Raw genomic sequence first — 27,813 nt, 5'->3', positions numbered from 1 at the left:
TTATCAAAATCAAATTCATAATATATAAAATCCGGTCAAATTCAACTTATTACCATCTCTACAGTCTACACCCGCTCAAGTCTGGTCGAATTCAGTCGAATCCAACACATTGTCATCCTGACTCGCCTCGAACATCCCCGCACCAACATATAGGCCCTATCTTTCCCTCGATCTTTTTCCTTCGATCATATTTCTACTCTCGTTTCAGATCTTCCGTTCCATCTACAATGGCTTCTTTCTCTGCATATCAGGCAATTTCTCTCTTTGATCCAACGCTTTCTTTTTCAACAATTTTTGCTACTGATTTTGTATCCGATTTGATCTAAAACATAACAACACCTAATTTTATCTAATTTCCCTCTAGTAAATTAAAATTCTAATTCGATCTGCTTTTCCCTAATTTGATCTGAATTTCTATCTATTATGCTTACTTTTTAGTTAAAATTAACATTCATTAGGTTAGATGATATATTCTTTGATAAATAAAATACCTGCATTTTGGCGCTGAAATTCTCTATACACATCAAATTTGTATGCATTGTTTGTTATACGTTTAATTTAGTTGTATGATTTGTGATTGACGAGTTCATATATTTTATTGTGATTCGATTGCTTTTTAGGATTCTTGTCCACTAGTGAAGAACATACTGTTGCTTGATTCGGAAGGAAAGAGGGTAGCTGTCAAATATTATTCGGATGATTGGCCAACGAATGCAGCGAAATTAGCGTTTGAGAAATCTGTGTTTACTAAAACTCAGAAGACTAATGCTAGGACTGAAGGTAACTTATGATTTGAGGGATTTTTTTGGTTCTTGTGAAGGTTGTTCATCTGAACATGCATGATTTTATTAGTTTTATATGATTTTTTAAATTGCTGTGTTTGTTTGCTGCTGTTTACTTCATGGGCGTTGAGCTTGTAAGCGATGTCTAGTATATTTGGTAGGTCTATGTGTGATCTGCATTGTGGTTTAAATAGTTCTCAAACCGATTTTTTGGCCTTGAGCATAGGGATTTTGTGCATATGAAATGTGTAATTTATATGATCTGTCAGACGGCATGATAGAGTACAAATAGGTTAGTAAAGGCTTTACTGCATGTCAGTTTTGATTTTTTTTTGGGAAGCTGCAGAATTTGTTAGGTCTAAATATTAGACGTTCTGAGACGCAGCCTATTGTCTGCTTGGAGGTTGCAAAATTAATAAAGAACTTTTTGGACTGAGTTTGAATTTTTCCAAGATGGTTCTTAGATCAGAAATGAGTTATGTTCTTGAGAAGGACATTCATTGTGAAATTTGTCAACTATTGGATTTAGTTGCAAAGTGAAGTGGACATGAGTTGCATCTGATTTGTAAGGAAAAAGATACTTGCATGTTGTAAGTCCCTAATATAGCTGTCGATTGCCGTATCATAATGTTTATAATATTTTTGGTTTTACCCTTGCTGGAGAACTATGGTTTAATATTCAACTCTGTTGTAAGTACATTACATAAGGATAATTTTGATTTGCGGACGTTGACTTTTGGGAGCTGCGTTGACAATGGTATAAGTAGAACCTGAAATATCCCTATTCTTGCTTATTCAACCCTTTTCAGCAGACCTGAAGGCTTAATGAAATTTGCAGACTGAAACAGGCTTCTGAGATCGTATGAGCATTGAGAGATGTTGCATATAGCATTCACCTGTTATATCTCTGCATTTTGCAGTATTAAATCTTTAGCCAATGACTTAATTCTTCTTTTTTTTTTCTTTGGGGATTCGACACAGTTAGCCAAACAATTGTAGAAGCTGTTTTGGTTTGAATAGGTACCCAATTTGCGATAAAGACCTCCAAAACAATGAGAATTGAGAAAGTAAAAAAAAGAACAGTACTGAAATCAAACATTCAAATCAGATGAAAGCAGGTAATGGAATGAAGGATTAACAAAGTAGAACAACAGGATAGAAGAACAAAAATTATGTGGTCTTCATTCACACTTCAATTCATGGCATCATGTTTTGATAATTGTTAAACTTGAATGGGATTGTCTGAATGAAGATGAATGAAGACGTTAATAGGAATTTTCGAGTTTGAAATTCATTAGATATCTCTAAAATTGTGTGTATTCAAGTGTTTGAATTTGGTGTTCGGATAAAGAACGGGTTGTATAGGTCACTTCTTTGAGACTCTAATGATCTTTGGAATTCCTGCTTTGTTTTTCAGATTTGGTCTGAAAAATTTATGGCCAAAAAGAATTAAGAGAGTTAGTGAAGTTTTTTGTTCACGTCAATTCCTTTAAAGTTGAGTTTTCTGGTTTTCTAACTCTTAATATCCAAAATTGATGGAATAATGCCAAAACATTAATCCCAACAATATGAGTCCGTTACATGAACCAAAACAAATCAGCATATGTAAATGTTGCTAAAAAAGATTACTTGCTGAAATTTGAAATAGTGATTGTGCCTCAGTTTCCTTCATCACTAAATTATATGGAATCGAGACTGACTGAAAATTTGGTCATCACATTTCAGTTTTGGTGAAAGATACCTTTGCTTTGAAAAGGATTAACCCACCTTTTCATCTTATCTCCAAGGTATGTAAGATGCTCAATATTGGAGTGTTCATATTTGTTTCTTGCCTTGAAATATACCTAATGCTAGAGCTATTATGTGAAATTAGGTATAAAAACCATGAGTCCAATTGATCTCTGCTGGTACATGAGATGAGCCCTATTTATCTCTGCTTATTGATTATGTTTGAACTTTGGATCAATACTGAAATAGTTTATCTTTTGGTAGTTGCTTTATGATTGGTAAACCTTACTTGAATAATGTGATTAAGCCTCTTATGTCTCCAACTGTGTACTCCCTTTGATCTACCATCATTGTCTCATTTACCTTTTTGCACTATTCAGCGATCACTCTTAATTTGTATTTTATTCTTAATATATAAGTTATAACTTAGTTAAGTGTGATTTTGTTTGATTTGTCTCCATGTAAGTTCTACGAATATCAACTTTTATAATTTTTAATTATACCCAATTATAGATATTTAGGATTAAAATAATTTATTGGATAAGATGCAAAGAATAAATGGAACAATAATAGTGAATAGGATAGAGTATTGCAAAATATTCAGATAATTTATATATGTTCAGGATTAGTCTTTGTGCTATACTTTGATGACTATCTAAGTATCATCAATGACCCTATATTTTGATCTTTACATATCTCAAAATGATTTTCCTATTTAAGTTTTAATTTACTTATAGAATTGTAATTAATTTGTGAGAAGTAACCAGTAAGTATAATGGGAATATCGAAACATGAAAGAAGAAATATGAAATATGTATGTGGGTCATGAAACTAGGTAGTTACTTCCAATGTCCCTATGAGTTTGCCAACTTTTCTAATTTGTTCCGTCCCTTTTACTTTTTAACATTTTAATTTCGCGTAATGTCGCCACCGCTTACGTTTATTCATATTCATATCTCACATTTTCTCTCACTTTTACCCACCATTTTCTTGATAACCGTGCACTATTGTGCTGTTGCAAACTCTTGGGAACCGAGGGAGTAACTTGAAAAAATTGGGTTGGATGGACTGTATACATCTGTTAAATATTGAAGCATTCCCAGGAAAAAAAAACTATAAGCTCAAAGACTGTTCGTATACACTAATTGAAACTCTTACATTCATAAACTCATGACATATCATTGTGCGCATGTATGGGCCCTTATACATCATTATTATGCAGCTGAGATAACAATGTTTGACAACAACATAGTCATTTATAAGTTTGTCCAAGACCTTCACTTCTTTGTAACTGGAGGCGATGATGAAAATGAACTCATTTTGGATGCCGTTCTTCAGGGTTTCTTTGATGCTGTAACCCTATTACTGAGGTAGCCTTTTAAGAGGTTTGGTTTGTATTATATACGTTGTTGGTTATTTGATGATTTTGAACTTATGCGTGTTGGCCATTTGTACTTGTGTATTTCTGTGTGTGTCTAGGAACAAGGTTGACAAAAGTGAGGCCCTTGAGAACTTGGATCTCATACTTCTATGCCTTGATGAGATAGTTGATAGAGGGTAAGATAATATTCCAACTCTTGATTTTTGTGTGTAATCATCATTCTTGTGCTGCATACAGAATTTTTATTGATATTGTGCCATAATGATGCATGATATCCAAACATATAAAGTTCATGTCTGAGGTGGAGTAGTATACTTACTGCAAAAATGACAGTGAAGCTATGCAATCAGTCAGAGAGTTGTAGTCATGGTGTACCTTTTAAGTTTCTATCTCTTTGTTTTTTTAAGTGCTTAGTTAATTGTCTTTGACGAAGTAGGATGTAGGAAGCAGATGGCTAGGAATATGTACATGGCGAGGATGCATATATTGTGAGAGTAAATGGCTATCATGTTTGCTTGTCTTCTTGCTTCTCTTGCTGAATGATCTGTGCTATTTAAGAATAGGCTGGAAGTTGAAATTAAAGCGTAGGGAGCCTCTTTTATCATATGTAATTTTATCATTGGGCTCAATATTTGTTGTACAATCATCAGTTTTTGTGTTGAAAAAGTGATAGTAATTTATTTGATTTTAGGCCTTATTTGATATTTTGAGGTCTTGGATCCCTCAGAGTTCTATGGGAGAAAAGACGATCATACTGTTTGGTTGGCCATATTTGATGGTTCCTTCAAGCTTCTTGCTACGTCTCATTTATGTATAGTTAGAACTAAGAAACAAAGGATGTCTTTTTGTTATATCTAAATATAAACCAAATTGTTACCCTAGGATTTATATGGAAAACTCGGGTAAAAATAGAAGGATGTTCAAGCATTCCTTGGTAGGGCATAAGTTGGTATTAGGCCCCAAGCAGAGCTTCTGTGTCTTTTAGTCATCTATTATATGATAAAACAAAGACCTAATCCATGTTGACTATGTATGCACTATGAAAGATGTAGCATATGTTCTTTTCATCATTTTGAGAAAACGAGTTCAGTAAAAGAGCAAATCTAAAAGCCTGAACCAATTGTTTTGTTCTAATTTTGCCCTTCTCTATGTTGTAGTATTAGTTTAGGGCATGCTTATGCCATTTACGTAGCTCACTAAAATCCTTATCACCACAAATGGCTCTTTCTTCATGTACTAGAATTGAGTGTTTTTGACTAGCTCATCTTGAAGTTGCCTCAAGATACACTGCCAGAAACGGGAGATTGAACCTCTAAATGGTTATCATGTGCATAGTATGCAAATATGTCATGTGGACTTCACGAGAGTTCCAGGAATCAGCTGCAAAGCTTTGAATTGCTCTTCCTATCATCTTGTTATGGTTGGCTGGCTCATTCTTCATTTCACTTGCAGGATGATTCTTGAGACCGATGGTAATGTCATTGCTTCTAAAGTTGCAACCAGTAGCGTTGATCCTGCCGCTCCTTTGTCTGAACAGGTGATTTCTATTTTTTATGCTTTCCTTATTGCTCATTTAGGGTGTCACTATTTTCCCCTTGCTGTTCACCATTTTATCAAATGTATGTTTCTGCTCACTATCAGATTGATAAACTTTTTCCTTTTGTAATAAAAGATAGACCAGTAAACTCGTTTGATTATGAAGAAACTGACCAAAAAATTATTGTGCTCACAGACCATATCTCAGGCGTTGGCTTTGGCTCGCGAACACTTGACAAGATCTCTTTTGAGCTAATCTTTTCAAGTATATAAATTTTCAACCATGTTACCTTACCTCTGATTCTTCCTCTGTCGCCCGTTTGATGATGCAATTTTCGCAGTATATTGTGGGTGATGTTTGGATTTTCAAAGAACTTTAAGCACTTTGTTTAAAGAGCTTTTCGCCTTTTGATAGAAATTATATTTGTTTTCCTTAGTGAAAATGTTTGGGAGGCTGATACCGTTGAGTTGCTAGCGAGAAATCTGGTTGATGCTGTGTATAACTCGTTATATACACAAAAGTGCATGGATCATATAACGTTACAGCTATTGCTATTTGGTCGTTTGTCTGGATTTACTATCGGAAAATTACTTTTAAAAATTCTAACTTTGGATTAATACTTAAAAATTCAAAATTTTAATGGCAATTTAATTTTAAAGTCTTTAATGACCTGCAAGACCGCAATCAGTTGAACTAGTTATATTTGATTTTTTTAGACTTCGAAAAAAAAAGGAAAACTGCTAAAACTCACCCCACTTCCCACCCCTTAGCTTCCCAGTTCCCACCATTGAACCACCTTCCCTTAGCCACTGACACCATCAAAATCCACCACTAGGCCGGTTTCCCTCTTACAACCACTACTAAGAATCACCATACTTGAACCAAAGGACCCTAAAATAGTCATCTCTTATGCCAACTTTCCCTCTCCACAGCCATGAGACAGCGACCAACCCATTCCACCTCTGCGCTACTCTGAGTCTCTCAGGCTCTTAGATCTCGTTTCTGTCTCCTCTACGACCACCGTGATACCAAAACCAATTTGAGAGAAGAGGGGAGGAAGGAGGTTGTTGGTTGGCGGCAGTGGGGATTTGGTTAGGTTAACAGTGATGGTGGCGAAGGGGTTAGTTAGGAAGGGGCTAAAAATAGGAGCATTTTTCGTTCTTGTTAATTTGGTTTTAGTTTTTATTTTGTTTTATTTTTTTGTGAGCCATTAGAATGACGACAAGTATCATGTTTAACCTCTTCTATAGATCACCAATTGATCAAGTGCTTTAAAATAAAATACCTCTTAAAGTTCGGATTTTTAAATATTAATCCAAGATTAGGATTTTTAGTATAAAATCATCCAAAATTGGAATTTTTAAAAATAATTTTCCCTTTTTTAATGGTACTCTTCAAAACACGCATGTTAATCAAAATATTGGGCTTCATGTATCTTTAGCTATATATAAGTAAAAGTTTATAAGTAAATTTATTTAAACCAATTGTTGATATGAATTGGGTTCTAAAAAAGTAAATTTATTTTAACTAATAGTCATTATAAGATGTTATTTTAACATATTAGCTATTATATTCTTTATCTTAATATGTATTGGGTTCTATAAAATCTTTTATAAAATTCGAATATATGTCGTAGAAAACTCGAATTACTATTATAAAAATGGATATCCTTTGCAATTAACAATTTATATTACAATGTCCGAGAAAGAGTTGTAACATCATGAGGTGATGCGTCAACAACATTAAGAGTCAAGATTGTTATCGAAATTGCGAGGACATTGCAATTTTTTGTGGAGGAACATTATAAAATTTGACATGACTTTTATTTTATCTATCAGTTCATTAAAGAAGGTCAAAATAAACTTTTACATATATATAAGTATCACCTTAAAAAATCGGAAAAAAATGTAATATATAGAGTTGTCGTCATACTTTTCTCCTTCGTCATTCATCCATATATAACAACATACTAGTTTACTTCAATGCCACTTAGGAGAGGTATTTGGGCTGCCATAACAGGTTTTACGGTAAAAAAATTCTCAATTTTTATTTGATTAGGATTTATATGAAAAACATGGGTGAAAAGTAGTATTTCTAGCCTTTGCAAACAATTTCCACAAAATTTTCTCCTTTTCTCCATCCGTAACATCTAAAGTTATTCTTGAAAGCTTTTTTAAAAACCAAACAAAAAAAATCATTATTTGCATTTTTCATGAAAAAATACCTTTTCATGGAAAACTATAGTCAACTAATATATTTTCCATGAAACGGAACACATCTAGTAGCTCCCGCCAAGGCAGGATTAAGTAGTGAGGATGTACAGTGATTGGAACAAAGGCATACATCTAAATCAAGTAATTCACAAGCTGTAACATACAACTGAGCTTCACAAAAGCTCTTGTTTATTAGGGACTACAAATTCCTAAAAAATGGATCAAACAAATTATGGGAAACAAAACCAAACCAAACCCCTAAGACCTACCAAAATGGGGAAAGTATTAAAGCCAAAGAAGAAATGAAATATGAATTATGATACAGGAGATTGATAGACGGTAGTAGTTCCGGAGTGCTTTTTGTTGAGTCGGGTTTTCAACTGTCGGATCTTGGCTTCTACCCGAGCAGTAAAACCGATCTTGGTTGTTTGCCTTGCCTTCGATTGTTCTCTGACCCACATAGTTTGATCTTCGACATCCTTCTTGTAGTACTTGATCTCTTGGATTATATGGTGATCCAGAGGGTTGAAAGTTTGTTGAAACACAATGTGGGCAAAATACGGGAGAACACAAGCTATTGTGACCAAGAGAGTAGTCGCCCAGTATATGGGTGCAGGGGCTAGGGCCTCGACTAGCAGCGAATGAGCATTCCCGGAGACTGTTGAAGGCATTGCACCATAGATCAGGAGGAAAACATACCACATTCCGATGCTACCCCATACGAGCAAGTGTTGAATCCACGTAAAATGGCTCATTGTGAGGGAAATCTGAACATTAACAGCCCATATGATACCGGTGAACATGATGGTCCCTACCGCTGACAAGTCAGCAGTCTGGCCTCCAGAACGGAATGCTTGATTGTAGAAGATGATGATGTTGAAGAAGAATATTACAACCGAGGTGTAAAAACCATTCGCCATGCACCCAAATATCCTATACCAGTCAAAATACAGGTTTCTTGGGCCTTGCTGATAGAGCGCAGGGAACTGAAAATTACTTGCAACGTTATACAACTTATATATAAATGTTGAAGATTCTGACAAGTAATAGTATAAATCCCAAGTTTCGTTTCACCCATTTTATATTAAACCCATTTTTGTTTATTTAAATTAATCACTAGTTTTGGAGGTACCTTCTCACAATAGTCCAAACTGTATAGTGTATATATACCCCGTAGACAAAGTCCGAAAAACACAAGACACTTCAGACTATTATGAGAAGGTGCTTCTGAATTACCTTGGATCCTGAATCAAACCACAGGATGAAGAATAAACATCAAGAAAATGGTTAAAACTTGGGATTACGATATCAATTATCAACTTTCTAAACAAATATGGCATGGTTTTGCATTTAAAGGAGAACTTGCCTCCAAACAAACGTCTGAAGATACATCCTGCTCAAAAACTCCAAGAGAAAGGACGGGCAATGAGGTGAGTATTACATTGAAGGAAAGAGAATACCAATCATCATAGATAGTTTGCCCAGAAAAGCCAGCAAAGGCCTCAAAGTAAAAGAGTGTGAGACCAAAAGCGATATTCTTGTAGAAGAAGTAGCAAATCTGTACCCAAAGACAAAATTAAGCAATTATTGTTCATAATTAAATAAGATATCATTAATGTGTGCAGGTGTTTCAAGCATAGACAATGTTTGAGTTTGAATTCCTTACCATCTGAGCGATTCTCTTGTAACACCAATGTCCGTGTACTAGCAACAATCTTTCCAGAAACCGAAACTGTGCAATGGAAAAATCACTCGCCATCACAGCCTACAAAAAGCTGAAAACTGTGGTAAGCCTGAATCATGCTCTCCAACGTGAAAGTACATATGTAGGTGAAGAAACCTCAATAAGTGATGAACTACAAAAGACTATTTCAGTAATTAGTAGCAAGACACTGTGATGCAACATGGCAGAGCCGCAGAACCATAGTAAAGTATTTCCTCTTTCCAAGTTTGCACCATGTGATTCAAGTACGTGGGTTTTATGAGTCTTATGGTGCAAATTCAAATAACCGGAGGGGTAAACAACTAATTAAAATGTGCCTTCTAGATAGCTGTTTGAATGTATATAAGGATCACAAAATAATATCTACATAGCTCAAGATCATATATTACAACTGAATGTACTTAATGAACTCGATTAAGAATCTTAGCTCGCTAGAGGTAGCTCAAAAGATATTTGATGAAATCTCAACAATTAACCTCATTAATTTTTTTAAAAAAACTTTTATAGCAAAACAATCCACCTCATCACTTAGTAGTGTACATGTGATAAGTGCAATGATTTACACTTATTTATATCATTTTATACTCCTTAATGATGGTCGTTGTTAGTAATTCCGTGCTTATTTTGAAGATTTATGCTACTTTACTCTTTTTGGTTATTCATGTTGATTTTGAGTGGTTTTGATTGTTTTAAGCATAATTCTTATGGGTTTTAATAATGACGGAGTTTCCTAAGGGGATTTTAGTTTAGGTGAAGATGTTCTACAAAGAAAATGAGCAAAAGAGTAAAAGTGTGTTTATAAGGCAAAAGTTTTGAGGTGAAATTTGATACATGTCTACTCTTTTGGTCATGACTTTTGATAGGAAGATCGCATTAATGCAAGGTTTGTGGCATTGAAAACTAGACTTCAAGAGCTTTCCAACGGTATATTATATGCCCAATTTCGATAACCGAACAAGAAATGAAGAAGTTTGCTGAAATTGTCAGCCAAAAAAGCCGACGCGGCTGCGTGGTCGTGAAGAGGCCGCTGACTAGGCGTTTTCTTCTGGAATCCGTGTAGCCCATTTTTCAATACTTTAATTTTGCATTATTTTCTTTTATCTTTATTCTTAATTAACTTCTTAGGGTTTATTTAGTGGTTGATAAGGGGCAATTAATTAAGAACTAGCGTGTAAGATTTGGATCAACTTTGCTTTAGGGTAAATTTTAGTTAAATTCTTATTAATTCATTCAATTAAACTAGCATGTGAGAATCGAATTAATAGGGTCTAAATTTAATAGTTAATCAACAGAGCGAGAGTTTGAGATTAACAAGATCATATTTAATCACGTAATTAATCCGACATTTCATAGACACTAACAAGAAATTGATCATACAAAAATTTAGGGGATTCCCGACACCTTAGATCTCTTCATCATATAGTTTTAGCCCATTTCATATTGCATTTTTAGTTTGTTAGACAAAAATCAATCAAACATTTTTCTCTTTGAGCAATATAATTAGTAGAAATTAGCAAGTTCCTTGTACTTGCTTCCTTGTGTTCGACCTGAGACAACACATACACCGTACGCTTGCGGTTAAATAAAATTTGCACATCAAGAAAGAAAAGAGAAGAGCAGCAAAGGCGATGACTATCAACCGTCACAATTGGTACTATGCAGATGTAAGAAAGTAACAGGATAGAGGGGGAAAACTGTTATGGACACCACCTACCTGCATACCTTCAGCCCCACTAATTCCAATACCTATATCAGCTTCTTGAATCATTCCAACATCATTCGCACCATCACCAATGGCCAATGTGGTTTTCCTCGTCCCTTCTTTGACCAACCTAGTCACCTACATACAGAAAAAAGAAACATAAGATATTTTCTTATTCCTTTTATTAAATAAATGGGAGGGGCCAAGGGGGGGAGTGAAAGCACAAATGAATACTCATTAAGAGGGAAGAAAAATCAAGCAGCAGGCCAGTAACATAGCATAGTGTTCAAGACAAATAAAGTGAGACAGCATACCAATGCCTTTTGCTTGGGAGAAACACGACAGCATATAACAGATGCACACTCAACAGCTAGACTCAAGAAGTCGTACTTCATATCATCTTCTAGAGCATAGGTCAAGCCTTTCCCATCAATAATCAAGGCAAACGCAGCATGTGGATCTTTTTCAAGCTTAATCATCTGAGACGCGTTGGTGATTTGTAGTGAAACATTCTCTTTGATAGCCTGGTTAGTCACCAACAAAACTTTCTAGTATGACATAATTTACTTTCTAAAATGAAGTTTCCTGAATATTTCAGAAGATAATAGGTACCTCTCTAGAGTCATTGGAGGTCCCTTCAAAGTTCATGGTTGATATACATATTTGTTTCATGCCCTGACGTAGAAGACTGCATGAAAAGCTGTAGAAGAAGAAAAAAAATTTAGTGTGCTGGATTCTGCTCAGGCCTCAGTCATAAACGAAAAACTAGTATCCAATCATGTTCATATTGCACTGCAAATTCCAGCTCCCTCAATGAATAGAGGACTAAATGAATTTTAGCTACCTCTTCTAATTAAGAAGGAAGGAGGAGCATTCTAACCCAATATTAATAGCAGTTTCCATTTTATCACCGGTGAGAACCCAGAGCTTGAGACCAGCTTGGGCAAGTTTATCAATGCATTCAGGCACCTATAATAAGAGAGATGTAAACTTAGGTGGATCACAGTAACTCGTACTTCCGAGACAACAAAGAGACATACCCCATTCTGCAGCTTGTCTTCAACAGCAGTGGCGCCAATAAGAATTAAATCTTTCTCCATAATGTCTGAAATCCGTTCCAGATTAGCTTCCCTATCACCCCCAATGGAGCTCTTTGCTTTCATGAACTCATTGTTCCAAGCAGAAAATTCAGACTCGTCAAGTTTTTTATAAGCAAGGGCTAATGTACGCAACCCATTATCTCCATAATCATTCAGATGCCTTGTAGTGTCTTCCAGATATGTTTTTCCATTCTTTGAAAGCCGATCAAAAATTATACTGTAAATCCATCAAATTCATGGTTAATTGAAGTAAGCACTTGTTAGTTGTTAAAGATTTAAGATCAAGTTATAAAGCTACAGGATGTGAAGGAAAAAGAAACCACAAACCAGACCCATTTCAGAAAAGAACAAACCAATCTGATTACTTTCAGCACAATGTTATGAGTGCTTGCATGTCCCAGATTACATAAACTGATTTTTGGAAATGTAAAGAAGCAATGGTGAAACCAAAGATAAAAACCTGTCTGCTCCTTTGCAGAAGAGAAGAATCTGGTCATCTTCATCACGCACAATTACAGACATCCGCTTTCTCTTACTTGTGAAATCCAATAGTGAAAGAATTTTATACTCCCTGAAAAAGTTCACACGGAAAAAATATATTTTTAAAACAGTTCAAAAGAATCAAAACAGGGCAAGATGTGTAGTAAATCTTTTAGTAGGAGCTTGTTGACCCTAGCTGACCTTTCAACAGGTTGCCCATAGTTAGGGTATCTCTCCCGAACAACAACAGTTGATTGGGTTCTTTTGACAAATTCAAAACCGAATTCTCTGGCAGCAGCAAGAAAGGCAGCTTCATCTGGAGATTCTGCTTCATAAGTGTAATTGCCAGTCTCTTCATTCAGTTCTGGGATAGCAGTATGACAGACTGCCAAAATGCGGAAATACAACAACAACATCTCCCTATTAGGCTCATTTACCCATTTTCCACCAAGAAGCTTATCATCTTCAAAGCTGAATCCTTTGATCACAGGCTTAAGGTCTCTCTCATCTCCTGTAGTTATTACAGTTTCCAACTCAATTTCTGATCTTCTGAATATAGTATTTTCCAGAGTCTGATTATCTAGATCCTGAGCCAACTGTTTAGCTGCAGCGAGTTCAACTTCACTTGAACGAGTCCCATATGCAACGCCAGCAATAGAACACTTGAGAAAGTCCATTTGATTGCATGTCAAAGTACCAGTTTTATCAGACAGAATTGTATCGACTTGGCCCAATTCCTCGTTTAAATTTGATGTCCTAGCTTGTGCTGGTGTACCTGACTCTTCATCATACATGTGTATATCCTGGTCAATAAAGATGGCTTGCAGAAACTTTACAAACTCTATGGAAACATACAGTGAGATTGGAATTAGGTACCCATAAAGAATGAGTGCAGTGATAAGATGGAAAAGACCAGATAATGCCGGTTTATTAGGATTATACAAGCCCTGAGAATCGGGTGCTCTCAAATACCACCATTCTGGCATTTCATACTTGGTCCTCACAGAAAATCCAACAGAGCTAGCCAAGGAGATCAACACAAGCACCGAGAAAAGAATGTAAATGATATGGTCCATTTTCTTTTCAATCCCACTTCTTTTTGAAGGGGATTCTGTCGCATTTTGCATCACTTTGCTATCATGTCCCGTAAAAATAACAACTCCATACACATAAGCAGTGTTTCTTAGCTTTGAGTCCCTTAGAAGAATCTGATTTGGCTCAATAGGGAAAATCTCACGCTCATACTCCAGATTACCCACAAAGGTGTAAAGATTTGGGTTTGGGTCCTCACATTTGATTGTTCCCTTGAACTCCTTGAATGAGGTGTCATCATCAAGTGGTAAGGTTACTTCTATAGCTCTCTTTACTTTCAAGTTAGTCTCACCATCTAAATTCATAGTCTCAACATAACAAATACCGTCCTCATAACTCGAAGACAGAAGCAATAAATCTGCCGGGAAAAATTCATCCTTCTTCACTTTCACCACATCTCCTACACAAACCTTCTGCCATTGTGTATCCTTAAAAATGCCATCACCTTTGTGAACACTAACTTTTCGACTGTTAACCTTCATATCTTGAATAAACCTACGCCAATCCTCAATACCTTCCTTAGCCATAGTAAGCCCAACCACAATGGACAAAGGAGCAATCATACTAACATAACCAAAGGGTGAAACTGAGGTGAAAGATAGACAAGCAGCCAAGAGAAAGTACATATTGGCAGCACGACGAAATTGCTCAAATAGACCCTTTGGAAGAAAAGTGATGATGTTGTACTTGGTAGTCGATATGTTATTAGCTCGATATCTAAGAGGCTTTCTACGGTGAAGATCAGATCGGTTGCAGTATATGATTCGCGAAAAGCCAGGTCCATCAGGCAATGAGCTCAGATCCTGATTCTTACCTGGATGAGGCCTGCCACAAGCAAATGTGTAGAGATGACTCCTACGAATCTTCCCCCTAATCTTACCCTTTGCCATATCTTAATCTTTCTTATTCAAACAAGTTTCAGCTGAGGCACCTTACTCAAAGCAATTTACAATCCAGGGATCTAACCCTTTTAATTCCAGCTAGAATTCCCCTGTGCTCAAACAGCATATTTGCTAATATGAACCAATTCCGATTCCTACATATATAACAATCCAAATATTCAAAAAAATGATGATCCAGTTAAAATTCCAAGACCATAGAACCACTGAACCCAAAAAGATTTTTGCTAATATGAACCAGTTCCAATTCGTATATATATAACAAGCCAAAGATTCAAAAAAATAATGTTACAGCTATAATTCCAAGACCACAAACCTACAATAACAACATTACAGTACCAAAACGCCATCAAGTGGCTCCCGCCTAGGATGAGGTTAAAGGATCGGATGTACGCAACATTAACATTGTTAGTGATTGCACTAACAAACATGTTTCCAATCGACCTTTGCTAGCAAATCATATGCAGCTTCAATGAGCCATAAACCGAACCTAAAAAGAATTTTGCTAATCTGAACCAATTCTAAAATATGTTACAATTCAATATGATAAATGTACCCAAAAACACAATATAACTAGCTCTTAAACTCCCATTTGAATTAAATTTCATAATTAACAAAGTCACCAAACAAAAAGAAAACCTACATATACCAGAACATAACTTTTACAACCATAAACAAAAAATATTTAATAGAAAAAAATAAAAGCAAATCGAAGGAAACACAAAAAAAATACATCAAAATGTTAATAAGATGATCCAAGAATGAAGAACGATATCAACTGATTTCTGATCATGCATTAATGAATATCCAATATACCATGCCAAGAAATGTCCAAAAAATAATTAAAATTTTCAAAGAACGCAAAAATAATCAACTCAGCTAAACCCGAAAAATTTTAAAGAAAATTACCCAAGATTTAAAATTTTCATCAACAAATAAAAAAGGAAAAAACTATCTAATGAACATTAAAATTTAAAAGCATAATTAAAAATAAAAGAAGAATTACCTGCAATAATTACAATGCTTGAATTCTTGAAATCCTTGCCAAAGAAATTCGAAACAAAGACCAAAATTCAAATTTTAAAAACAAAAGAGATCCTAACGAAAAGTTACCGCCTCTATCAACAACAACAATAATACTAGAACCTATCACAATTCACAAAGGATCGAAATCGACTATATGAACCAATATTTCAATTTTGATGGTTGTTCACACAAATGCTTCTTCTACATTCATTTCGATTTCGAATCATATCAATTTGTAAGTGGAGATCCTTATCAAAATGATCATAATGAATGTACGAAAATGTAAAGAGAGAAAGGAGAGGAAATGCAGAGAGAAATGAAAGACAGGGGAGGAGAGAGAAAACAGAAATAACCAGGTCTCTCTATCTATGTGGTCCTCCTGAGAACTTCGTTCAAACCAATTAGCATTTAGCACCATTGGTCTGGTCATTTTATTTTATATCTCTATTTTACTATTTATTTAAATTTATACAGTATTTTCTTCTTTTTATTCATTCAAAGTGCTTCGTTATACGTTCAAACTACCTCGGTCATCCAATATTTGCTATTTTTTTATATTATTAAATATCTTTATTTTGACTAAATAAAAAATTATGAAAATTACGTATTAAAAAATTATGTTTTAAGAAGAATAAAACAAGATTTCATGTTATTAGAGTATTTCTTTTATATAAGTCGGAATTACCATAATTAGGCCCATTCGTGTCCGATCATCTATGGCCCTTAGAAAACAAGGATCGCATAAATTAACAAATTCACTAATAGTTCATTAGTTAAGTGTTGCTCAGTTTGTAATGTACCTTCCTGTGATATGGTTGGTTAGCGGTTTAAAATCTACATACATAAAATATAATTTGGTCTCCGTTTTACGATTAATAGTTAACAAATGATGTTTATTTTCTGAAGTAAAAAAAATCTCTATAGTCTTTGATCCGCCCCTATAATTCTTATTATATATATCTCAATTAGATTATATGGCCCGCTTATCATAAATACCTACTTTATTCACGCTTTACCTACCATAAACACCTACTTGAGGTACCATACACACCTACTTGAAGCATCATAAATATTTACTCGAGGCACATTAACACCTACTTTAGGTGCCATCAACATCTAATTCATGTATTATGAATTACGTACTCTAAATACCTACTTGACATAGGGGTGTTTGGTACTTAGCTTTTACATAGGCTCATTGGTTAGTTTTTTGGCTTTTGGCTTATTGGCAGGTCAAACAACTAAAAAAAGTAGCTAATATAAACAACTAAAGTAGCTTATTGGCTTATTGGCTTATTGGTTACATAGGCTTTGGAGTCAGCTAAAAAGCTGATTTTTAAGTCAATATAAAAAGGTTATCCCAGTTAACTTTTTTTGTTATCTTTTGACTTATTGGTCTACTTTTTCTCAAATAAACAACTAATAGTTAATATATAAGTAACCAAATATTTCCATAAATAGCTGACTTTCTTAGTTAATTTAAAAGCCAACAACAACGACCAACATTTTCAATTAGTCAAATAAGCCAATTGCCAAAAACACCATAAGCAGCTACTTTGTAATAAACACATAATTTATAAAAAACATTCATATCAATCATTAATTTAGATTCTAAATCGAATTTGGTCTAAAGACACTGGACTCACACCCACACTCCAATAGAAAAAAAAACAAAATTTTTTGTGAAAGATCATTTTTTTAGTGATCATTTTTAATTGAATTAACCCATAAAAGAAAATATAGAATAAGTTACTCATACGTATTAAGGTTAGTGTAAGTAGTCATTTAAAGTATTGTAAGTATTGTGTGCTTACTCGGTGAATATTAAAGATATTGTAAGCAGACATTTAAGAACACTATAAGCATACGGTAAGTAAGTAGATATTAATGATACATTAAATATACATATACATTATAAATAATATAAGTAGATATTAAATTTGAATGAATTAAGCGTGAGATTAGAAGAAGCAAAAGCTGTTAATGAACGCAATAGTAGCAAGGCTCCGTTGGATCGATCTCAACACTCCTCTCTCTCCCCTGTTTGGTCTTTCCCCATTTTTTTTTCTTTCAACTCAAAATTTTTCCCTTTTGATAAATTTATTCAATCTCCATCTCCGAAAGTTCATCGCATAAATAAATTTTTCACAAATTTCAGAAAATAATAATTTAATCAATCAAAAATTTTAGAAAAAAAAATTGGTTTTAGACATTCATTTTTTCCCATCTTTAAATCATTTGTCATATCATTTTATTGATTTGAGTGATTTCTTATTTTTCCATGGGGAATACCTTTAAATTCTCTCTTCATTGTTTCCTTTTTCCAGTTTGATTACAATTTATTCAACAAAAATCAAAAACCTAACTAGGGCTAGTATTTTCTTGATTGATTTTTGAATTTAAGTTTATTGATAAATTGATTCCATTTACATGGAAGTACCTAGAGTTGGCAACAAATTTAGGCTTGGTAGGAAGATCGGAAGTGGCTCATTTGGAGAGATCTTACTTGGTTTGTTCTTTAATTTTATTTATTTTTTATTATTAAGTTTCTTAATTTTTATTGGGTTTTTCAGATATATTGTTTTGCTAAATCCGATTAATTTTATTGTTGGACAGGTGTTAATATACAGACTAATGAGGAGGTGGCAATTAAGCTTGTGAGTATTTTGCTTCACTATTTTAATTTGAATTTTAATTTTGGTACTGGGTGCTGTTTAATAATCTAAAAATTTAATATTTCACATCTTTGGACTGATTCATTTATGATTGGAGCATGCTTGATTGGTAAAGTTGTTAGCTTTATATTTTAAAGTGGTGAATGAGGTTTAGAGGTGTCCAATGGGCTGGTCAGAGTTTATGATACTAGATACTCCTACAATGCTGGATTAATATCATCGATATGAGTCTTTCATGTAAGATATATATGTGTTTATGGTATGATATGGTGGAATTTTTTGTTGATGAATCTTTTATGAGCGGAATACTGAGTAGTGGGTGTGGTGATGATTTTATACTAATATCAACAATTGCTTTTGCTATGTTAACTTAAGCTTTTGCGTTTTTGATTGGGTTATTGCTTTAGGTAGTTCTAAATTCTAATTGTTGCTTTGAGATCTGGTTTTGATGTTGTCAATTGGGCATGTGTTGGTCGAGTTTTGGTAGTAGTCTTGTTTTTGTGGCTGTAGGCTTTGTAAATTGTTTTGGGAGTCATTTTAGTGGGTGCTGACAATTAACACTATATTCATTGAGCTTCACTTTAGATCTTTTCCTTATGTTCAATCTGGGGTTTAGTAAGATGTCAGTTGCATTGCGGTTTCTATATGCCTTCTCAGCTATTTGTCCTTGGATATACATTGTTGTCAGCGACATTATTTGTGGTTTGTGATTAATTGTACTTGTAGGATAAAGAAGAGGCTTTTTTAACTAGGAAGAAAACTTTAGGTACTAACCAAAAATAAAGAGATTTTTGAGCTTTATGATGCGAAGAATCATGAATAGACCTTCAATAGATAACATGCGTTTTTACGGTAACATAGAATGGGAATTATAAGTGCTGATCCTCTAAATACATTAATAATTCATGAAACTGTTGTCCTTCAAATCATAATTTAATCATTTTGTAGTCCATCAAATCATAATTTAATCATTTATAAGTGCTGATCCTCTAACATAGAATAGGATTTATAAGTGCTGATCAATTTGTATCAAGGCTAATTTGGAATGAAGGGTGTGAACATTAAGAGGGCTTCTTATAATCATAAATTAAACATTATGTAGTAACCAACTTGATTCATTCAGTCCACACATCAATGTGTTACATTTTAGGATCTTATCCTTGAGCTACAGTGAAAAAATGTGGCGCAATCGCAATTCTTCCAACAATTCTTAACCTAATCTTTTCAAAAAAGCACGTACAATACTTTTATGGTAATGACATGGTGACGGTAATGGGGATGATGCAGTTATCATAAGACCAAATTTTGGATCAAAGCATGAGATATTCCTTGAAACAACCCATAATGTGATTTTATTACATCTTTATTTACAACGCTATCTATGCGATGCTCTGTGCTGTGACCTTGTTTTTGCACTATGACTTTAACATGGTGATGATGTGATTTCATGTTCGATTTGTTTTAAACCACCTCGTTGTTATTACAAGAGTAAGGTTGTATATAATCTAGGCGGGGGTATTTGGCATTGGGGTAATGGTATGTTATTCTGTCCTAAAGATCATGTTATGCCCCATTATTGAAACAACTTTCTGAATTGTGTATTTTTCATTGAATCTTTGATTGTTTCAATATCTCAGGAAAATGTGAAAACAAAGCATCCACAACTGCTATATGAGTCCAAGTTATATAAAATTCTACAAGGAGGAAGTAATGAACTTACAATTATTTTAGATCAAATATTTTTTATTTTGTTCTTGAATTCTAATATTGTTCTAACTCTGATTTTTCTGATGATGGCAGCTGGAATTCCCAATTTGAGATGGTATGGTGTCGAAGGGGACTACAATGTTCTCGTCATAGATTTATTAGGACCCAGCCTAGAAGATTTATTCAACTTCTGCAGTAGAAAGTTTTCACTAAAAACTGTTCTTATGCTTGCTGATCAAATGGTAGTATTCCCTTAATATTTTTGCCTTAACTGTCTTCATTTAATCATTGTTTGCTAGAATCATTGAAATTTTATTGATTTTACATTCTCAGATCAATCGAGTTGAATTTGTTCATTGTAAATCCTTCTTGCATCGAGATATAAAGCCAGATAACTTCCTCATGGGATTAAGTCGACGCGCAAATCAGGTGTGATTGCATGATCTAGAGAGTCAAAAGCATTTTAGTTTGGAAATTGTTTCCGGATTATGATTCTTTCATTTTTGATGCATTTTATGTGTGTTAACTTTTTAGGTCTACATGATTGATTTTGGTCTAGCGAAGAAGTATAGGGACAGTTCAACCCATCAACATATTCCTTATAGGTGAGTTTATTTTGGAGTGTTTCAAATCATATTACATATTCTCTGTATTAAAATCTTAAACTTTTGACAATTTACTACTCCCTCTATCTCACGAAATTTGCTCCACTTTTCTTTTTAGTCCGTCTCATCAAATTTGCCCCATTTCTATTTTTGGCCATGATGCACACTTTAATTCTCATCCACACATTTAACTTATCTTTTTATCTCATAGATCATAAATGAATGTTTGATTTGAGTTGTTTTACTGAATTGTCTCATCCATTGAATAATAATGAGGCCGTTCTGTTATATAACTTGTGATTTGGAGTCATGGTGTAACAACCATTTTAAGCTCTTATTCTAACATATTAGACTTTGTTATCTTTTCTAAAAGTGTATTAGGTTCTAAAAAGCCTATCATAAATTATAATTTAAATATATGCTCAACAAAAATTACTATGATACAATATATTTTCTTCAAGTTAACAATTCACACTGCGATGTTTGCAAAACGAGTCATAACATCAAGAGGTGGTTTGACTGTAATCGCAATTGCCACAACATTCACAATTTTTTTCTATGCTTCATCCTTGATGGTTTACCTTATAGTTTCCAATAAACTAATACCTAATTTCTCAAGTAAGGCGATGCTGGGTGCTCAATTTTTGAATTACACTTTATTGATGACAAATCAACTAATGTTTAGAATGTGAAAAATAGTCTTGATTTTCTTTTTTGAAAAATAAAATGAAGATAATAATAGTAAAAAAGAAGGCTGCAAACCAAGGATGTGTATTTATGATTTGACTGATAATACAATATAGTGTAGTGCTCTATATGAATGTTTGCATGGTTCTTTTTAAACAAATCAAGTGCTTTTCTCGATTTATAGCTTCACGAATTCCCTAGTTTTTAATTTCTAAAACGAAGGTATTTCATCATATTGAGTAGGGTGTTCAAAAAAACCCGACCTGCTGACCCGCGTCCTAAATGGCGCGTCAATTTATAAATAAAATAATACGATACGGGTTCCCCCTTAACCCGGTTGGATCGTGGGCCACAAAATACAATGAGTCGGGTACCTGCCAACCTGTTATATTAGAGGAAAATTTAATTTTTAAAATATTAATGTTGCTGTATTAGTAGGCGCCAATTAAAAGTTAAAAAATTAATAACGAAACCTTACCTTAGTCCTTAGTCACTGCTTAGAGCGTCAGTGCGTCACTCCCTCAGTCCCTCTTCATTTCGTACTTCTTCTTCATCTAATTTTCAAGTCTAGCTTCGCAAATTCTGCTACAAAATGCTGATTTTGGCTATATTTAAATTTTTTTTGCAGCAAATGTTTATTGTGTTAACTGCATGACATATTAAAATTATGCCACAAAATAAAAAAATCGACACAATTAAAATCGGGAACCCAGTGTCCTGACTTGAATTTTCTGGATACTCGATATCCGGGTACTCGGATAAATTGGGTCGGGACACGGGCCGTTAAAAATGGGTTCCTGACTTTTCGGATATTCGAAATGCCAGGTACCCGCTTATGAAAACTCCTAATATTGAGGAACCACAAAAGATTATTTGCTCACCATATAGACGCAAGTTACGCTAATGGACCTGTTGTCTTTTTCCTTCAATCATCTTTGCTTGTGAAGGAGTGGGTGATGTATGAGCATGCATGTCTATCTTTTAGTCTTAGACTTATGTAAGCTTTCTCTAGTTTAAATGTACACACGCCCTTTTATCTTTAGCCAGGTATTTAAGATCACATTATATTGACATTATCTTAAGCTTGCCTCTTAGTGCACAAAGATCTATTTGCTACATATGGTTGTAGTAAATTAGTAAGTGTATGTGTGTATATGATGTTCCCAAAATGGCAAACTACTTGGAATCAAATTGGTTTTGACTTATGTTGTTTTCATCAAACCGATTTCGAATCTTCGTTACCTTGATGTAAGGCATGAATTTAAATGTTAGCTGTACTATTGAACCAATGTAGAATCTATTATTCCCTTAGTTTTGAAAATCTTGCTGAGGCACGACTAAGGCAAGCGCCTCGTGCGAGCAATGGGTTGGCTTAGTGACTCCTAAATGTGAGCTCCTTAAGAGCGCTTGTAGTGCCTTGGTCGGGAGTGCCTCAAAGCCCTAAACACGCAGTCTTAGTCTCGAAGCAACTCTTTTCTTTTGGGTTTTTTTTTTGGTTCAATTTTGGAGTTCAATTTTTTTAACGATTTGGGGCGCCTGATGCCCAAAGGGTAGCGCATTTGTCTGTTGTTTTGGTAACTCAATCTTATTGATTAGTGTGCATAACTTTATCATCCTTCCACACATCTTCTCTTTTCTCTCCTCTCTTCCCTACTACCGCTCTTATTTTTATCTTCACCATCTTCTCTCCTTTTTTCTCCCTCTCCAAACCACATATTTTTGGTCATGAAATAGAATATTTTGTAGTCTTTCTATAGGTTCTTGATAATCTTTTGAATCTCTAGAAGAAACAAGTCAATGCTTAATCATCTAATAGCAAAATGAAGTTTGTAGGTAGTCCACATGCTCATTTGTAAGCTACTTTTTTGCTTGAGTATTGTTATGAAGGCTTTACAATTTTGTGGTATTTCACTAGAAGTCTGCTTCATCAAATGATTTGTGTTTCCCAAATGGTCTTATGCTGTTGTGAACGTTCTGGTTTACCGCTTGTATGTACTTCCCCCAAAAAGAAAAGGCAGAAATGAGAAAAGAAAATAACAAAGAGGGGGTGAGAAAGATGAAATCATACACTTAAATTGTGTATCTCTGAAACTAAATTGCTTGGTTCTTTATTGTAGGGAGAACAAGAATTTGACTGGGACTGCTAGATATGCAAGCATGAATACTCACCTAGGAATTGGTATATTTTTTTCTGTTCTATTGTGCATGGAACATTTTTTCTTCCAGAATAGAAGTCTCTTTTCTTTCCAGTCATTAGAGTTTAGTTATTTGAATGGATTGGCATTTAAAAGGCTAGTGATAACACTACACTCAATTTTGGTGTACAGAGCAAAGTCGGAGGGATGACTTAGAATCACTGGGTTACGTTCTCATGTATTTTTTGAGAGGAAGGTGAGTGCTCGTTAAGCAAATGAGTTGTAGTCTTCTGCTGCTTTCAGTTGTTTTTTTGATGTTGAGTCTCTATTTCTTGTAGTCTTCCCTGGCAGGGGCTGAAAGCTGGGAACAAAAAACAGAAGTATGAAAAGATTAGTGAGAAAAAAGTATCGACCTCTATTGAGGTAATAATGTCTTCCTAGTACTGTAGAACCCCCCCCCCCCCCCCATGGTTTTCTGTTTAATAATATTGTCTTTAAAATCGTCATTTTCCTTTAGGCTTTATGTCGAGGTTATCCAACAGAATTTGCATCTTACTTTCACTATTGCCGTTCACTGCGGTTTGATGATAAGCCGGATTATGCCTATCTGAAAAGGATCTTCCGTGACCTGTTTATTCGAGAAGGTGTAAAAGATTTTAGCCTTAATGTGTATTTATGTTTTCTGGAGGTGCCACAGATTTTGAGTGTGGTTTGCATTTTAATTTTCAGGATTTCAGTTTGATTATGTCTTCGATTGGACCATCTTGAAATATCAGCAATCCCAGATTGTTGCTCCTCCTCCTCGCGCTCAAGTAAGTGAACATCATCTTGGCCTTATTTGACTGATACTCGCTCACAGTTAGCTCTTTATTTACTTTATTAATGGCTTGTGCTCTGGTAGGGTGCTGCTGGACCAAGCTCCAGGCTACCTCATGGTGCCAATGACAGACAATCTGGTATATTTCTGCTGTATTATCTTTTTTTAATTATTGTTCCTATCCACTCGATCTGTTATACTTGTCTACTAGGCAACATCATTATATGATCATTATAAGAAAAGGCATTTGTGCATTGATGGCTTAGGTTAATTAGGAGGAATCTATAAAGAACTAGGAAGAAAGTTTAAGCCTCATAATAAAAGAGAGAAATGGTGAAGGAGTTGTATAAAGAATCTTGAATATAGCATTAGGCTTCATTTACTGTTTTATAATGGTTCACTAACTGCAAACTCAGTTTACCTACAAACTTATCTAGGATTATTACTTTTTCCTTCTCTAGATAGATTAAATGTCCTCTTTGTAGGAATATCTGGAGTAGGATATAAGTATCCATCTAGCCCCAAAATTGATGGGACTATAGGTTTTGTGGCTCATTAACTTCTATCTTGTTTTGTACTCTTATTGCAGCTATACACCTTTTGTTCAACAAAGCTGATGTAAATTTTATCTTATAGGTGCTGAGGAAGGGAGACCTTCTAATTGGTTTTCAGCAGACTCATCTCGTAGGAGATTAACAAGCTTGCCGAAACAGAAAAGTCCTGCCACAAGCGATCCAGCAGCCACAAAAGATCCCATGGTAAGTTCTTTTTCAGATGTTTTCCACATGTAATAACTATTTGTAGGTGTTGGGGGTGCGTTTCTATGTACATATTGTAACCAGCAGAAATGTGAATAAAGATTTAGAAATGATAAGTGAGTATATCGAGCATACTTAAGCTCTTGAAGTGTGTCAAACACTTGTCAATACAAAAGCATAATCCTTTTCTTCTCCTCCCCTTCGTATATATACATGAAAGGGGCTGGTTTCCTTAGCAAGAAATAACGAAGTAATAATTTATTTTTAAGCTAAAATATTACTTCTAGAAACTTCTTTCTCAATTGCCAATATTGCCCTCTTTTCCTTTGTGAGTGAACTTACTATTCATATAACAATTCTCCCCCATTCAGTGTATTTTTAGGATCAAATATTCTAAGACTCATTGTTAACCAATCCTCACTAATGTCAAATTGCCAATGTTATTTTTTCCCAAGTTCAGTTGTTTTGATTGTTTAAGATTGTAAAATGCATTCATATTATAGATTTCTTTGCATATTTTGGCAGTTATCGAATTCCCTAGCAAGAACGAGCACATCAGCTAAACGTGCTGCAGGGTCAAGCAGTCGGGATGCAGTGTTTGCTTGGAGTGACGCAGATACGACTCGCCTTACTGGGGATTCCGGTCTTCAGAAAGTAAAAAGTGGGCTTCGTATTTCACCATTTGTATCCTTAGAGCATCTTCCCTCGTTTTCCGCTAGAGTAACGTCAAATGAACATACTCTTGAATCTACCATCAAGAAAATCGAAGGCCTTAATGTTAGCAATGAAGAGAGGCTGGAGTAATAACCTACTAGCCCAGCTCCTTTAGACCTCACTTTCTCTCCCATGTTAATCTCAACACAACAGTTTGTTTATTTATATGGACGTTTACCGTTCTTCGTCCTATTTCGTTAAGCTCCATTTCGTCTTCCCCCTATTAATTTTCTATAAAATTTGTTCGGACAGGCTAAAGCCCGAAATGGAAGGAATGATATTGGAAGAGGTAAGCACACTCTGGGTAGCATTTGTAAAGTTTTTTTTATACTCCTAGTTCTCATTAATGGAGGTTGAATGCAAATTACATGTTCGCCACTGATCAGTTTACTACTTGAGAATTAGGTCTTACCTCAGGTGCAACATGTATTACTTTTCTCAGAAAGACATGAGTTTGATTCTCACTGCCCCGCCCCTTCCCCTAGCGTATACCATATCAAAAAAAGGTTTATGCACCTACTTGTTACAAAATTTATTGAACCATCAAAAACAATATAATCAATATTTTGGGTAGTTCTTAACATCAAAAGATGAAAGATGTCTATTTATATGCATCATGTATATATGTATTGGACTAATTCTATGGTATGTACTTCCATTAGAAGGTATATCATTCCTTTCTATAGTACTTGATCAATTTATTTGGTTTATGCAACTCAATTTTGTGGAAAATTTCATTTTATAGAAATTATTTTATTTGTATGAAATAACCTTTGTGTGTCTTGATTAATTTATTTGAGTTTGTATATCTTTGGAAATAATGTTGGATTTGTACTCACCAAGGAATCAATAGTTAGTAACTTACTATTCCGTCCAAGTAAATTTGCTATATTGTACTCCCTTTTATTTTGATCAAATTTTCTGTTAGATGATGCATGGGTGTGGGACTACATGGGATTTTATGAGAGGAGTGAATAAGAAAAAATTTGATAATTTAATAGCAATTGTGTAAATAGTTGAATCTTATAAGGCATAGGGAAAAACCGTTGCGAAATAAGACAATGATAATTCATGAGCAAATTTAGAAAATTTGAAATCAATAAGTGAAAAAATAAAAAAAATTAACAAAATAATTTAAGTTTCAAACTTATTCCAAAAGTAAGCGTGAAATTCTCAAACCTGAGGTTTGAGGCTGTTCGTAGTTACTAACTGCGAACAGGTCAAAAAAGACAAAATAGTTGTTCGCAGTTAGTAACTGCGAACAGCTATTTGACCTGTTTGACCTGTTCGCAGTTAGTAACTATGAACAGCATGTTCCACAAAAACAGGTCAAAATAGCTGTTTGCAGTTACTAACTGCGAACAACTATTTTGTCGTTTTTGACCTGTTTGTAACTGCGAACAGCCCCAAACCTCAGGTTTAGGAATTTCAAGCTTACTTTTGGAATAAATTTGAAACTTAGATTATTTTGTTAATTTTTTTTATTATTGATTTCAAATTTTCGCAAATTGATTGGGTGGAGAGAGTATTTTCCATATTTAATTGCAATTTTTCTTCAAATGTTCAATAAAATTTCCTGGCATCATACTTCTAAATTCTCTGATATTGATTCTGCTTAGTAATATTTAGTTATTATTCATGCAACTAATATTTGGTTATTACTTCCTTCCTTTCCAATGTACTTGCAATATTTATTTTTTCACACTGTTCAATGTAATAATTTAATTTTTAATATTTTTAATTATGTATAATAAAAAATTATAAAAATTTAATATTAATAATCTTTGCAATGAGATGAATCAAATAAGATCTTACTTGATTATGTTTTAATTTCTAGATTATAAAATAATGACAAATTAAGAGGGATGAATGATGAATGAATAGTGCCATTTTTTCTAATGTTCAATTAATATGGAACGGAGGAAGTATAAGAACTTGTGTTTTAACGAAAGTAATAAGTTAGATGAATATTTCAAAATCAAGTTTAATGGGTAGTTAAAACAATATTTTAATTGAGTTTTACACTTAATTATTTTTTTTGGTTAATGATTA

General features: G+C 34.2%; 3 protein-coding genes across 3 annotated transcripts; 2 read left to right on the top strand and 1 right to left on the bottom strand.

Moving 5' to 3' along the window:
- The first annotated feature begins 50 nt into the window (after nucleotides 1-50).
- Nucleotides 51-6,572, top strand: LOC130827927 (coatomer subunit zeta-2-like). Its single transcript, XM_057693831.1, has 6 exons — nucleotides 51-251; nucleotides 621-780; nucleotides 3,733-3,880; nucleotides 3,990-4,067; nucleotides 5,344-5,428; nucleotides 5,624-6,572. Exons 1-6 carry the CDS (start codon nucleotides 228-230, stop codon nucleotides 5,681-5,683), a joined length of 555 nt encoding a protein of 184 aa, XP_057549814.1. The 5' UTR covers nucleotides 51-227; the 3' UTR covers nucleotides 5,684-6,572.
- Nucleotides 6,573-7,746: 1,174 nt separating this feature from the next.
- Nucleotides 7,747-16,079, bottom strand: LOC130827926 (probable phospholipid-transporting ATPase 4). The gene is made up of 11 exons (XM_057693830.1): nucleotides 15,644-16,079; nucleotides 12,848-14,774; nucleotides 12,627-12,737; nucleotides 12,107-12,383; nucleotides 11,947-12,035; nucleotides 11,679-11,766; nucleotides 11,381-11,590; nucleotides 11,079-11,204; nucleotides 9,308-9,406; nucleotides 9,008-9,199; nucleotides 7,747-8,627 (listed from the first exon to the last, which is right to left on the bottom strand). The coding sequence occupies exons 2-11, from the start codon at nucleotides 14,626-14,628 to the stop codon at nucleotides 7,956-7,958; spliced, it is 3,645 nt and encodes a 1,214-aa protein (XP_057549813.1). The 5' UTR covers nucleotides 14,629-14,774; nucleotides 15,644-16,079; the 3' UTR covers nucleotides 7,747-7,955.
- Nucleotides 16,080-17,614: 1,535 nt separating this feature from the next.
- Nucleotides 17,615-26,826, top strand: LOC130827925 (casein kinase 1-like protein 2). Its single transcript, XM_057693829.1, has 14 exons — nucleotides 17,615-18,172; nucleotides 18,280-18,320; nucleotides 19,976-20,045; nucleotides 20,139-20,287; nucleotides 20,379-20,474; nucleotides 20,580-20,650; nucleotides 23,455-23,516; nucleotides 23,665-23,728; nucleotides 23,811-23,895; nucleotides 23,990-24,116; nucleotides 24,202-24,284; nucleotides 24,374-24,428; nucleotides 24,926-25,047; nucleotides 25,573-26,826. The coding sequence occupies exons 1-14, from the start codon at nucleotides 18,094-18,096 to the stop codon at nucleotides 25,849-25,851; spliced, it is 1,383 nt and encodes a 460-aa protein (XP_057549812.1). The 5' UTR covers nucleotides 17,615-18,093; the 3' UTR covers nucleotides 25,852-26,826.
- The last annotated feature ends 987 nt before the right edge of the window (nucleotides 26,827-27,813 follow it).

The sequence above is a fragment of the Amaranthus tricolor genome, chromosome 11, assembly GCF_026212465.1.
Source record: "Amaranthus tricolor cultivar Red isolate AtriRed21 chromosome 11, ASM2621246v1, whole genome shotgun sequence".
In the NCBI taxonomy this organism is placed as follows: Eukaryota; Viridiplantae; Streptophyta; class Magnoliopsida; order Caryophyllales; family Amaranthaceae; genus Amaranthus; species Amaranthus tricolor.
The sequence above is the reverse complement of the archived record's forward strand: the minus strand, read 5'-3'. Positions and strand labels throughout refer to the sequence as shown.

What these genes read in the sequence shown, in the direction of transcription:
- LOC130827925 (XM_057693829.1), top strand. Translation starts at nt 18,094, where the DNA reads ATGGAAGTACCTAGAGTTGGCAACAAATTTAGGCTTGGTAGGAAGATC. An exon ending in TAAAATTCTACAAGGAGGAA is followed by an intron (nt 20,046 to 20,138) that starts GTAATGAACTTA and finishes TGATGATGGCAG; the next exon opens with CTGGAATTCCCAATTTGAGA. An exon ending in TAAGTCGACGCGCAAATCAG is followed by an intron (nt 20,475 to 20,579) that starts GTGTGATTGCAT and finishes TTAACTTTTTAG; the next exon opens with GTCTACATGATTGATTTTGG.
- LOC130827927 (XM_057693831.1), top strand. Translation starts at nt 228, where the DNA reads ATGGCTTCTTTCTCTGCATATCAG. An exon ending in GATGAGATAGTTGATAGAGG is followed by an intron (nt 4,068 to 5,343) that starts GTAAGATAATAT and finishes TTTCACTTGCAG; the next exon opens with GATGATTCTTGAGACCGATG. An exon ending in CCGCTCCTTTGTCTGAACAG is followed by an intron (nt 5,429 to 5,623) that starts GTGATTTCTATT and finishes TTGTGCTCACAG; the next exon opens with ACCATATCTCAGGCGTTGGC.
- LOC130827926 (XM_057693830.1), bottom strand. Translation starts at nt 14,628, where the DNA reads ATGGCAAAGGGTAAGATTAGGGGGAAGATTCGTAGGAGTCATCTCTAC. An exon ending in TATGGGCAACCTGTTGAAAG is followed by an intron (nt 12,738 to 12,847) that starts GTCAGCTAGGGT and finishes GAACTTTTTCAG; the next exon opens with GGAGTATAAAATTCTTTCAC. An exon ending in AAGACAAGCTGCAGAATGGG is followed by an intron (nt 12,036 to 12,106) that starts GTATGTCTCTTT and finishes CTCTTATTATAG; the next exon opens with GTGCCTGAATGCATTGATAA.